This window comes from Eupeodes corollae, chromosome 1 (genome assembly GCF_945859685.1).
Source record: "Eupeodes corollae chromosome 1, idEupCoro1.1, whole genome shotgun sequence".
Taxonomy (NCBI): Eukaryota; Metazoa; Arthropoda; class Insecta; order Diptera; family Syrphidae; genus Eupeodes; species Eupeodes corollae.
The window spans coordinates 112,874,618-112,888,479 of NC_079147.1; the positions used below are offsets into that span (position 1 = coordinate 112,874,618).

General features: G+C 30.8%; 1 protein-coding gene across 1 annotated transcript in view; it reads left to right on the plus strand.

Annotated features, from left to right (window-relative positions):
* Nucleotides 1-2,790: 2,790 nt before the first annotated feature.
* LOC129939533 (uncharacterized) overlaps nucleotides 2,791-13,862 on the plus strand; it is a 236,560-nt gene continuing 225,488 nt past the window's right edge. The window contains exon 1 of the mRNA XM_056047575.1: nucleotides 2,791-4,984. Coding sequence (XP_055903550.1) covers nucleotides 4,900-4,984 — 85 coding nt within the window. The 5' untranslated portion in view covers nucleotides 2,791-4,899. The remainder of the gene's footprint in view (nucleotides 4,985-13,862) is intronic.

Below are 13,862 nucleotides of genomic sequence, written 5' to 3' on the forward strand. Positions count from 1 at the left end.
ATGTGGCATTCATTTCAGTTCTCGAGAGATTCATTTCTATCACAGTTTCGTGTTAAAAGTGGTGTTAGCACAAACTATGTTCGAACATATTTTTGGTTGCCATATTTATGAAAAAACGAAATGATGGATTTTTATAAAAAAAAACTACAATATATTTAATTTTTAAAAAGCTTTTTGGTCCGAAAGTAAAGTTGAAAACAATTTTTTTAAAGATTAAAGTAGCTTGAAGCCAATATCTCAAAGTTTTAAAAAGATATTTAAGCCGAAAATCGGTTTTTACCAACTTTAATTAATTTTTTTGTTTATGTTTTTATTTTTGTTAAACAAAATTGTCAATTCGATTTTGCTCAAAACTTTTCAAAATGTTGAAAAAAATATTTCTTAAAAGTAAAAATTAGTTGCAAACCATAATTTTAAATTTTTGAAAAGATATTTGAGTCGAAATTTTATTTTTACCAACTTTAAATAATGTTTTTTTAGTTGTTATTTTTTATAAAAAAAAAGTTTGTTCTCGATTTTTCTCAAAATTTTACCAGATGTTAAAAACTTAATTTTTCGTTGCACAAAATTGTTTTGGAGATGAAATCATTTTGTATTCGTAAAATTTTTGAGGTGACAAATTTTGTTTTCAGTTTTTTTGATTTATAAAAAAAACGTTAATTGGATTTTTTTCTAAAAAATATACTTGTTTGGTATCACGTTACAATTTTTACTATAAAATTTATTTCAAGCCTCTTGCGTTCGTAAGGCAACCAAATTTTTTAAACCGCTATCTATTGTAAAAAAAAACCACCCACGCAATTTTCTTGAGAGCCCTTTCTGCATCTTTCTGACTTATTATTTATATTATAAAAAAAATTATTTCAAGTCGATATCTCTTCTAGTTCTTGAGTTGTGGACGACGAAAAGAACGTGGCCACACGCAAGCATAGACATCTTCCTAAAAATCTTTTATTTCGACTCTAGGGACCTTGAAACATCGAGAAATGTCAAAATTTGCAATTTGATAAATTGGACCCATTATAATAACTTCATGTGGGAAGTTAAAAATGTTTTGAACTCAAGGGAATTAAAAAAAATTATCTTCCCCCTCCTGCATCCACCATTGTGCAAAATTGACAATTGAATATATTTTTGAAGTTTTTAAATGTAATTATTTACAAAAATTATTTTGAAGAAACTTACATATTTAATATTTTTATTTATAAATTGAGTGGTTCCTGTTATTCCGATTTTATGAGTTCTTCTCTGTGTATTTCCGAGAAACAAGTAAACTAATAAGAATTATATGTTGGGATTTAATTTTCACAATTAACATTATGAGATTAATTGATTTCCTGGAAACATTTGTAATATTTGTAAATTTCAGTATTCTTAAGAAAGGAGAAATAATAAAACGTTTTAGAGAATAAATTCGTTTCTTATAAACGGTTTACCTTGGTGAAGGAATTTTACGATTTCTTACGAGCAACCGTGTGTAGCCCTAAACTGCAATCAGAAACCCCATTTTATCTTATTACCTGAACAATTTATAAATATTTGGAGTTATCTTTTGCCATTTGAAGGAACAAACGTCTGCCCAATGTACCTTTAACATAATGTTGTTCTTCCCATGTATGTATATTACCAGCCTTTTAATACAAAAGTAAATATACTTTTCATAAGACTTAAGTACTTTCTGCCTTCTTTGTATATTTTATTGCACAAGTTTCAAAAATCATAAGTTTCAAACCCATAAACACAAACATTCATACAGATCTTGTTCAATTTTATGCGTTATAAAAAATCAATTGGAACAAAATGTTTCAATAATTGATTTCAGCTTGTAAAACAATTTAACCTATGATCGTATATCATAAACACAAACATATATGTATGTATGTACCTAAATCATTTCTGGCCATTATTTACGGAAATCCTGTCAATTTTCTGGTTGAAGCTATTTATGCTTATAATAAAAACTTCAAATAATCGCAAAACATCGAAAATTATTTGTCTCTAGTAGAAGTCCCTCTTAAGTTTTGTTATCTAATCAACTAATTTTCTATCATTGCAGGTCATAAACACATCCATAAAAGTCAGCTAAGAAGACATCAATGTTCACACTCAACACAACAACCCTCTTATCCCCAATATAAATCTACAGACATCCAAAAAAAGCAATAAAACTGCACACAGGAATAAAAACATACAAAACATAAAAATATTAAAGTTATAGGTATAAAAGGATAAATATACAAGGGCAAAATATCAAAGAGAGACGAAAAAATAAGGGAAAAACTTAAACGCAGACGAAAATGATCATATAATCTTTTATATCACTCAACGTGGTGACATTAAAAATAACACCATCGCCTTCGCCATCGGGATCCTCTCAACCTCTGAAATAGGAGTAAAAATCAACATCCGCACAGTTTTCACAAGAAGACAACTACGACTGTACTACGCCTAGGCTGAGGCAGGCCTCAAGCAGCGAGGGACAGCTTTTGACACGGAACCATAAATGTTAAAATAATAATGTGTGATATTTTGAAATAGACTAGAAACGTACGTTTTAGGTACTGCAGCAAAAACACAAGAAATAGTTTCAATTTCCATTCGTCATCTCCTATAGAACTCTTTGTTGAACATTCTACCACACATCATTTCTTTTATCTAAACAAGCCTCAAGCCCCAAGATACATGATTCATGTTCATGTTCGCCCCTTCAATTATTCCAAAGACAACACTCTCGAAAATTGCTCGTTTACATGCCAATCAAAAAAGCTTATAAATAGTCCCCTCTTAGCAGATGCGGTCTAAACAATAATATTTACGCGAAAAAAATCCGAGAAGCCCGGAGCCGGCCGGTGTTGGTTTGAGTTTTCAATGAAAGTTAAATTTCAAAAAATTAATAAAAATAACACACAAATCGATCAACAGCTTCCGCAGATGGATGGTTCAAAAAAGAAGAAGCAATAGATACAAGATACATCTGCAATTGTTTATTATCATTGTGTTTTTTTCCGAAAAGATTCTGATATAGTTAGTGAGTTGGAAGCGGCTCCTCTCAGCTGAGTTCCAGCGTCATCATCATCATTCTCATCATCATCGGGTTTATTGCTTGCTCGTCGAGTCGACCGTTTGTCATTTATTCAAAATAATAAACATCCCGGGAAACTACGGCTACGACTACGACTTCGACTACGACTACAAGTAGAAAGACACAGGAAGAAGGAGAAGTATCTCATAAAAATTTAAGGGGCAGCAGATCTCTAAACTAAAGTCGGTGGTGTTGGGGTTACAGTACCCAAGACAAAAGACGTGGATAACGAGGCAGGCGGCCACGGCCAACCCTCTCGAGAAGAAAAGAGCAGAGTGTGCGCCTGCCCTGCAGTTGGCAACATACAACAGTATAACACCAAGCACGGAGGTGGTGGACGTTGTCTTTCAACCAACTGCCGGCATACTAGTTTCGGATTCATTCTCAACAACACCATCATCGTCGTCGTCGTCGTCTTCGTCGGAGTTTCTGTCGTGTTTTGTGGCGCTCGCTCGAAGTCTTTTTTTTCTTTTTGAATAATAATTCGCCCTCTTTCACAATAATTTGTGATATTTCCACCCCAAGTGATACACTTTTCCGTTCGGTGAAAACAAGCAATCGGGAGCGGGGAACTCTGTGCGCGATTTTGATTAGGGCATCTTCATCCCCGTCTTCATCCTCAGCGCTCGCTTTCGTCGTTCTTGCGGAACCGACCGACCATCCATCGACTATTCTTCTTCCTCGGCAATCTCGGTAAAGCAATTCAGGAACACAAATCTCGACTAGTGTTACAAGCACTCGAACAAGTCAGCCAGCAACAACTATAGGACGCGGTAGTCTAAGACTCTAAGAAGCTAAAACAAGACAAATTGTTGAACATTTTTCAAAAAAAAGCAAAGAAATATTCAATCCATCGTCGTCGTCCGCTGCTGCCAACCAACCCATCAGATACATTTTGGATCTGTTCGGCTCCTCAGCCTCAGAACCAATATGATGGGGACGAAGACGACGTCTTGTTGTTCTCGGGCTATGAATATCGCGTTTTGTTGAAGATATCATTCAAGAAAACTGCCAAATAAATACGTTACGCCTGGTGGCAGTGTCTCCATCTGTCTATGTGTCGGGTCGGATTTTGTGTATATTATTTTGTTATTAGTTTTTTTGTTTTTGATATATTGACATCCTTAATTCGAATGCATGGATAAATTAATTGCGCATGAAAGTCGAACTAATTAATGTTTAACATATGAGAGCATCTAATTCAAGCTCAAGTCCAAGGCGGCTGCTACGAAAACGTCTTCAAAAGCAACAACACCAACAACAGTGTAGCTGATAAATATACTCGTAATAATATTTAGTGATAAATTTATTTTGAATTTTATACCAACATCACCGTTAATTTCTTCGTCCTCATCGTGGCTCTCGTCGTCACTCGTGAGGTTATAAAATTTAACTATTTCTTTTTTTGTCGGTTTGTTCATATTCAAGCGATTATTTGTGTGGTCGAGTTTTTGAGATACGAAAAAAATATCTAATCTTTGAAGAAAACCACATACTTATCTGACATAATGCAATTTAATATTAATTTTACACACTAATAACCCAACGGATAGTTTTTGAGAGTGTCAAAAAGTTTTAATTGCAAAATAAAAATTATACATAAATCAGCGTGTGGAAGTTTTCTTTTAGTGCATAATGTTGTTGTTAGATTGAAAAGAGCAACAGCAGTCCAAAACTGTATTTCACACATAAAAAGTTTCTGCTGGTGGTTAAAATAAATTGAAAATATAAAATATAAGGAAGAATTAAAGAGTGTTAGTTTAAAAATTGTTGAGTGTTTTTTTTTATCTGTTATTTTCTTTTTGTGAAATAATATAATGAAACATTTAAAAAATATTAAAATGGCGTTCTGGACAAGAATATCAACATTTGGATTACTTCTGTTGCTGGTTTCGTGTTTTGGTGAGTAGTTTTTAAAATATTTATGCTTTTCGAATTTGAATTGAATTTTTCCAAAAAAAATGTTTCAGTCCTAAAAACGTGAAAAACTAAAAAATTTAAAAACTCGATCAAGTAAGTTTATCATTGGAGCTTCATTTCAAGAATATTTGGAACTCAAGCTTTTCTTCACATCTAATTCTATCTGCAAAAATCGGTTTAAAATCATTTTTGAGTTGTAGGAATTTTAGAGTTATAACGTGATTTTTACTATTTTTTTAGCACTCCGCAATCAATTCTGAGTTTGAATTCTGATATTTTATTTTATAAACTAAATTAAGAACAAATTTTGTTCGAATTAAGTTTTCAAATTCTAGTTCTTTTTTTTTCGAAATAAAAACTGTGTAACGTGTTTTGTTGGATTTCATTTCAAATCTTTCCTCTGTTTCTTGGAAACTTGAAGTTGGAGCTTAGGAATTTGATGGAAAAATGAGTTATAACTTAATCGATAAAAAATTAAATACTTCGAAACATCGAATTTTAGAGATTAGAATTTTGTTCTAAATGCAATTGAAGTTAATATTTTAAACAAATAAAATGTTATTAAAAATTAAACTTTTTTCTGTATCCATACTTAAGAAAAAAGTAATATTTTTAAGCAAAATAAAGTAAAAATAGTACGAGTAGAAAAACTTATTTTCTATTTAATTGTGGTCTGTTAGGAATTTGTTTGGGTCGAATTTGTTAAACTTCTTTTATGGTTTAATAGCATAAAATTTCGCTAAAACAGATAATAGGAGCTATGATTAGAATAATATTGGAAGTGAGTAACAGAAAAAAGAAGAATACCCAGTAAAATTCTCGAAAAGTTCCTGACAAATTTAAACAAAAAATTAATTTTCTATACATTTTGTATAGAGTGATCGTACAGCGCCATCTTGCTGTACCCATGGGGTGATCTTTAGTGAGTTGGACTTGAATGCCAGTGATCTTAGGTTTAATCCTTGTCGGTGTCACCGAAAGCTTTTTTTTTGGGTACTCTTGGATTTGGCATGAAAACTGTAGGTCCCCTTAATCTCCCACGTTAATCGCACATTGAAATGGTTGAGAGCTGTAAGCCACTTGGCCCTGGTTTTCTACGAGCTGAGTCTTATAAGTTGTTACATTATCATTAACTGGTATTATAATGTCTTGTTATAAAGATTTCATTGGAATTGTAGACATTCTAAACACCTCGCCAATTGTATTAATTGAAACAACGACTATCGAAGATAGTATCCAACAGGGTTTATATTTTTCGGGTTTCTTAAATAAAAAAGAGGCTAGATTGCGACCCACATTAATATAATAATTTAATAATAAATGAACCCCGTCTGTCACGTTGTGTTGCTTAAACCATTAACATCTTAAAAACAATATTTTATGTGGAATAAATAATTTCAATTTCTTTGTTCTACTGATACTTTAGTCGAAAATAATTTTATAATTTTTTTTGTAGGTCCGTTTTAAAAAAAATTTTCAGAGAATTTTTCTAAAAGATTAACTAAAAACTACCAACAATATTTTGGATATGAACAAGTAGTTTGATTTCAAAATCTATTTTTATGAACGAGATTTTTACCAATTTGAGTACAATTTCTTGAAAGTTCTAATTTTCATTGTAAACAAATATAGATTGGATTTTTCTAAGACCCTTATCTTACGTTAACAACAAAATTTAGTACAGAATGAAATGATGTTGAATTCAAAACCTTCATTTATTCATCAAAAATTGAGTATGGTAACCAATTTTGCGTACTACTTTTTGTGGATTTTAATTTTTTATGAAAAAAACTGATTGTTGGATTGTTATAAAAATACAATATTTTTAACTTTCCATAGGAACTTATTGAATTCGGTCCGATGTGGCTAATTGGAAATTTTGACATTTCTCAACTTTTCAAGGTCCCTAGAGTCGAATAAATGATTTTTAGGGTGATTTTTTGAGTGGGTGGTTTTCTTACCATAGCAATTTAAAAAAAAGTTGAACATTTTTTTTAACCCCAAATACCTCACGAACCAATAACGTTAGAAACTTGAATTGAATTTTATGTTATATCTTGCAACGTAATACCGTTATTTTATGAATCAAAAAAAATATTTAGCACCTCAAAAATTTATCAAACAAAAAATGAATGTATCTCCAAAATAATTTGGTGCAACGGAGAACATCTGGTAAAATTTCGAGAAAAATCTAGTTGACCTAAAAAAAATATTACTCAAAGTTCGACTCAAATATCTCTTCAAAAATTTAAGATTATGGCTTCCAACTAATTTTATCTTAAAGAAAATATTGTTTTCAACATTCGATACCATTTTGAGAAAAATCGAATTGACAGTTTTTTTATAAAAAATAAAAACCTAAAAAAATGTTAGTTAAAAGTAGGTAAAAATTGATTTTTGACTGAAATAACTATTCAAAAATTTGAGATAATGGCTTTCAACTAATTTTAACTTATAAGAAAAATTTATTTCAACATTCGGTACAATGTTGATAAAAATCGAATCAACAATTTTCTTACGAAAAATAAAAACCTAAAACATAAATTAATAAAAGTTGGTAAAAATTTGGTTTTCTACGCAAATATCTTCTAAAAAAACTAAAATATTGGCTTCAAAATTAATTTAATCTTTTAAAAAATATTGTTTTCCACATTTAATTCTATTTTGAGAAAAATTAAATTGATAGTTTTTTTCATAAAAACTAAGAACTTAAACATAACATTACTGAAAGTTGGTAAAAATTGAGGCTTAAGTAATTTTCGACTCAAATATCTTTGCTTTGTTTGAGCTTATGACTTCAAACTAATTTTATTTAATAGGAAATATTTTTTTTCAAAATTTTGCCAGATGTCAAAAATTTTATTCTTCGTTATATACAATTATTTTGGAGATACAACCGTTTCTTGTTCATGGAGTATTCGTGGTGAAAATATTTGTTTTTTTTTTCAGTTTTTTTTTTTGTTATTAAAAATAAATCGTTAATTGCTATCTTTCAAAATAAAATTTGTTTGATGTAACGAAACAAGAGGTAATATAAAATTGAATTTAAGTCAATAGCTTTTTTGGATATTTTGAGTAAGCAAACATTATTTAAATTGCTAAGTAAAAGAAACAGCAACTCAATGCTTTTCAAAGCCCTTTTTGTATCTTTCTGCTTTATTATTTGAACAAAATTTATTCGATATCTTTACTAGTTCTTGAGATGTGGATGACGAATATTTTGACCTACGAATATCTTTAATCTTCAATATTTAAATATTTAGAAATATTTGTTTTATGTTCCAGAAATTTAAAAATTTTCAATTTGAAATCAACCGATTACAATAACTTAATATCGAAAGTTCAAAATCTTTATTTATGAAAATCATCACTTTACATTTTATTGATAAAAACATCAGTATTGGACTTTTTCCACTAAATTTCTTATCTGGTCTATATGAAAATTTATTCAAGGGTTGCTTGGGTGGGAACACTTGCATGTATTTTGCGCACTTGTCATATAGTAAAAAGTTGAAAATTGATACAAAATTGGATAATTTTAACTACAAGTACTGAAGGAAAAAAAGAACAAAAAAAGGGCTGCATTTTTTAAAACAAAATGAAATAATAATTTCGCCTTTTGAGGTTTATTATTTAAGAACTTTTGTTTCTTTTATATGGTCATTTATTTTATATGAAAAAGAAAAAGGTCGAAAGCCATTCAATTATTTTTTATTAATACAAAGAAAAGAAGGTTGAACTTGAAGTTTCTATAGGCTCAACCACAAATATTTGTATAGCAAAGGATTGATACGAAAACAAGCATGTAATCGAACTTTGGTCATATACAAATACTTATTTCTTTAATTGGCCTTGAAATAAACCCTTAAAGAAGGAACTTTATTTCTTTTGAATAAATTAAAATGGTAAATTAATAAATCTCAAAAATACTCAATTAACTTTGAATTATTACTCATGGAAATCTTAAAACAATTAAATTGCTATATACAACAGATCAGGAGTTTGCCGTTCCATAATTTAATAGAAACTTATTCAAACGTTGCTTTTTCCAAAAATAATATATTCTTGTTGGCATTTCTATAAACCTTAGGAACGCTACAAAAATACAGATGCAAAAACCCAAAAATAAGACAGTTTGACACACAAATTTGGTCTTTTTTCGTAGGTAAATAAAACAGAATTTGTTGTGAAGAATTTCTGGGATTGTTTGACGTATTTTATTTTTTACTCAATTTTCGGAAGTCTCTTCTTTTATTTCTATATCGTTATCAGCCTGCTTACTCGTAGATTGCCTGTGATGCTAGAGTTCAAATTCTAAAATATGACTGTTTTGCGTGAACCTTTTGAAAATATTTCGATCCTAAAGCAGTCAACAAAACTTTACAGTTGTGGGAAGAAAAATGATTGGTTCTTAAATAAAAGGAAATAAATCCATCCTATATAATTTTTACTAAAAATTAGATAAAAACAAATTAAGATAACAAATGGTTTGGGATAAAACTTTAGTGTGGCACTTAAAAATTAAGCTTGGCACAATATTTTTTCACTTTAGATCTGGAGAGATTCAAAGTTTTTATTAAAAAAAAAAGATATGAAACGTGCATAATGTTTTTCAGTTTAAGAAAAGTATCAACTTATTTGTTTTGGGACATTTATATTTTTGAAATTCTTTCTAGAAACTTTTTTTTTTATAATAAGCAAACACTTAAAGGGATTTGTGTACCTTTAATATGAAAAGGACACAGTGTGAGCTTAAGAAAATAGGGAAGGGTTAGATAGGAGGTGCCGGTGTACATTGATTTTGAATTCCTGAACAATGCAATGACAGGGAAAGATAGTGCATGGAAAGGCATTCCACATTCCCGTAGTACGGCTAAAAAATGAATCTCTTTACTTAATAGTATGGCGGAAGTTGGGTTCAAGGGTAAACTGGTGGGCATTAATAGAAACGCGGGTAGTACGGTTAAATTGTTTAAGGGAAGAATGTCACTGGCTATTTCACTGGAACAAAGTCCGTTAAAATAACGGTAAAAAAGAGAAGACACGAAACTTTACGACAATGTTCAAGTGACGTAATCGTGTTGATGATGTTAATGTCACGAATTATTTTAAAAGCCTTTCTTTGAATACTGTCCAAGAGGCATTCATAAATTACTATAGCACCAGCCCAGAGATGAGAGTTATATTCAAGTTTCGAACGTATATAGGTTTTGTAGATTGTAGATTGGGAGAAACATTTTTTGAAAATAAAAATGAGGAAAAGGATCGGAGATAAAACGGAGCCCTGGGGTACACCAGCATTTATTTTATGGGTTTTAGACTTTAATCCCTTCAAAAAAAACTTGTATTGAAATTTATAATCCAACGTAGAAGAGATTCGTCAATACCCAAACATCCAAAGCAAATTCACTTCAAAAAGTAGATTTCTTTAAATTTTGCATTTTAAAAGTTCTTGTGTTTAATAGAAAATCAATTTTGAAAGATAAAACACTTTACACTATTTATGTGCGTCAAAGAAATGAGATGGAATTCAAGACGAATTTCAAGAGCTTAAAGGCAACTTAATATTTCCTTGACAATCTCTTATTCTTACTTACTTTTTACTTACTTTACTTACTTACTTTTAAAGAACCTGAATATTTTCTCTTTCTATTAGAAAAGATCTTATGAAAATAAATAAAAGCATTACTTAAGTTTTTCCAAATTCTAAATTGTTGTGAAAAATTGAGATCAATAGGCTTTTTGTGAAACCTTTACTTATACAACTTAACTGTTTAAGCTCATATGCCACCCCCTGGATCGTTAATTGATACGATTGGAATAGGTTTATTTTTCCGATTCATATTATATCCTTGATAGAATTTTCACATTCGAAAATTTGATATAAATAGATTTAAGGTAGCATCAAAAACTTTTCCTAATAAACCATAAAGCCATTCTTAGTTAGAATCATATGATCAAAGTTTACATAAAATAATAAAAAAAATATTAAATCTTTAAGCTATAGTGACAATTTTTAACTCGACAAAATGTGTACGGTAGGTATAGGTACCTATAGTGCCTACCTACCTACTCTTCACATCACTTCAATGTTCAATTCCCTTTTTGTGTGTCCTCAATAAAAAGTTACACTATAATTGTATTCAAAGTTTTTTGAATGCAAGTTCTCTTCCAGGCTCCCCTTGCCGCTGCCACCTCCGTCATCACCACCGCCAGCAGCTGTGTACACAATGCACATAGCTGTGAGCACTATAGGACTCCCGACAGTACGTATAGTTCCAAGATCCGTTTAAGCTCGTTCTAGCAACAAGTCAATAGCCTAGGGGTTCATTTAACTCTGCCCCAACACAGAGTTTCTTGTTATTATGCCTTCACCATCAATTCATTGAAAACTCAGTACACTAACGAACACAGGGTGTCTCACACCATCATGAAGGCTTTAAAAAATTCATTTGGACGTCTCAGTGAGACTTTAGTATATATATGTAGATATATTTACATGAGCATGAGCATAAGCAGTAAGCATCCCTATGTGTGATTGCTTTTTCATAAATACATAATTTACAACTTAGAGTATGGTGTGTTTACTGACATCAATTTGAATATGATTCCTTTTTAAATTAACTGCGGTCCTAGAAAGCAAGGAGCATCCACTTATTTTGTGTTGTTGTTGTTTTTATTTCTGTAGCCTGCGCAAACATTCATTACCTGCGATAAAGTAGGTATAGCGTTTCCTACAGACTCCTTCTATGTATATGTATGTAGATTTTATAAAGCTATAGCTTACTTTCTATTCCTACCAATTCTGAATCCTGTTAACGTTCGTTTATATGAATTGTGTCTTTAAGTGTTCCTTAGATGGTTCTCGTCTTTGAGAATTCAATTTCGTCCTCAATTCGGTCTTTTTGTTTATGGACTCTCTTCTCTCTTTGTACTCGTACCTAGGTATATTAGATCTCTTGTAAACTCTGGCTGCTGGCTCAATGAAAGACGTGTATTTTGATTAGGTCCTTATCTAGTGTGGATTTTTATTTTATCTTTTTCTTAGAAAAACAAAAAAATAAGGAAACAGGACGATCTGAGTAAAAAAGAACACAAAAAGGAAAAAAAAACACACAAATCCATGAAAGCCAAATTGTTATTTTTATATTTATGTCCTTCCACTGTCTGATGGTTGTTTTAGCTTAGGTGTAGATGGTATGGTTTGTTTTATGGTATATCAAGTATATATATCCTTTTATTCGTGTGTTTATGTTTTTAAAAGGACTTTCAAATGGGTACTTTACTTACACTGGCATAAATACATTCATTTTAACTTGGTGTATACTCTCTATATGATGCTACGAGACGACCCAAAATTGTTTGAGGATTTCTTTTTCTATTTGTTTGTATGTAAAAAGAGAGCTCTGGAGCTTGGAGGTGGGAATTTTTGGAAGGACTCTGTGAATATACGAACAAAATAACTCTCGAAGAGCATGACAAAGTTTAGCATTTATTATGATGATGAGTATGTGTGTGCTGTGCTGTGTTGAGTTAGGTAGCTTTATTCCTTTTTTGTTCAAAATTGTAGGTAGGTATCACATTTTTTAACTGTAAGCGTGGAGACACCTTGGTATGGTTACCACTTTGGTTTACTGCACAGAATTTTAAGTTAACTTCGGAAAAACTGTTTCTTTTAAAAATTAAACCAAAATTCCATAGAGATTGATTTGAATTAAAGGAACTTTTGTTCTCCTGAGTATTAAATTATTTTAAAACCTAACAACATATTTTTACCGGGATTGCTCATATTAAATTAAATATGTAGATTTACAAGGTACTTATCTGCTCGTGTACTTAAATAGGCTAAACAATGACTCTTACATACCAAACAATTTTAATGAATAAGTTATTTTCACCCATTTTCAAGAAAGGTGATTCAAATCTTCTATTCTTAGTACGCTACGAAAAAAAGCAAGTGGGTTGAGAACATTTATCGTCTTAGCAAGTTTCAAACAGGATTTCGTTCAGGATTATCAACTATGTGTATTGAGTGAAGTGTATTGAGAAAAAGAAGTAAATATCCACTTGTTTTCAAGACTTCTAAGCAGCTTTTGACAAGGTTAACAGACAGGCACTGATGGATAAGCTTTCATCACTAAGAATCTCCGGAAATTTTTGTTAATGAACATATTTCAAATTTCTGGAGTCGTCTAATGCTTGTATTTCGGATGGATCAGTTTTCGGACTGGTTTGAAACAACAGGTGATATTTTTCAGGGATGCATTTTTAACCCAATTATGTTTGCCTTGTTTATTGACGATATTTGTGATGTTAACCTATAAGTGAAACTCTTCGCTGATATCCAAGTGAATGGTTTGCTTTATGCAGACGGCTTTGCAGGTGAAAATATACAAACTAAATTACTTTTGTGAGACATGGGGCTTGCATGTAAATAAAAACTAACCTAAAATAATGATTTTTAAGACACGTTAAAGAAGTAGACTTCCCAAATAGAATTATTCTATCAATAATGTCTGTATTGAGATAGTACAAGAAATTAAATACCTCAGAGTTTTGCTAACGCAAAATTTAATTTTTCGAATGCCTGAAGTTTAATGTGGCAAAAGTTTTTTGGGAATCCAAAAATTGATCTAGTGTCCAAATACCGAGTATTTCAAGCGTCTGTCAGAACATGCTTGTGTTATGGGGCCCAGATTTTTGGTTACTTGGTTGTTGATGAGTTTCCAGCACTTCAAAGGCATTTCTTCAAATGCTTATATAAATTACCAAGCTCAACATCGAATTTTGCTATCTAACGCCAATATATAGTCACAAATTCAAATTTAACTACGACTATACAAATAAGTGATGAAAGAAA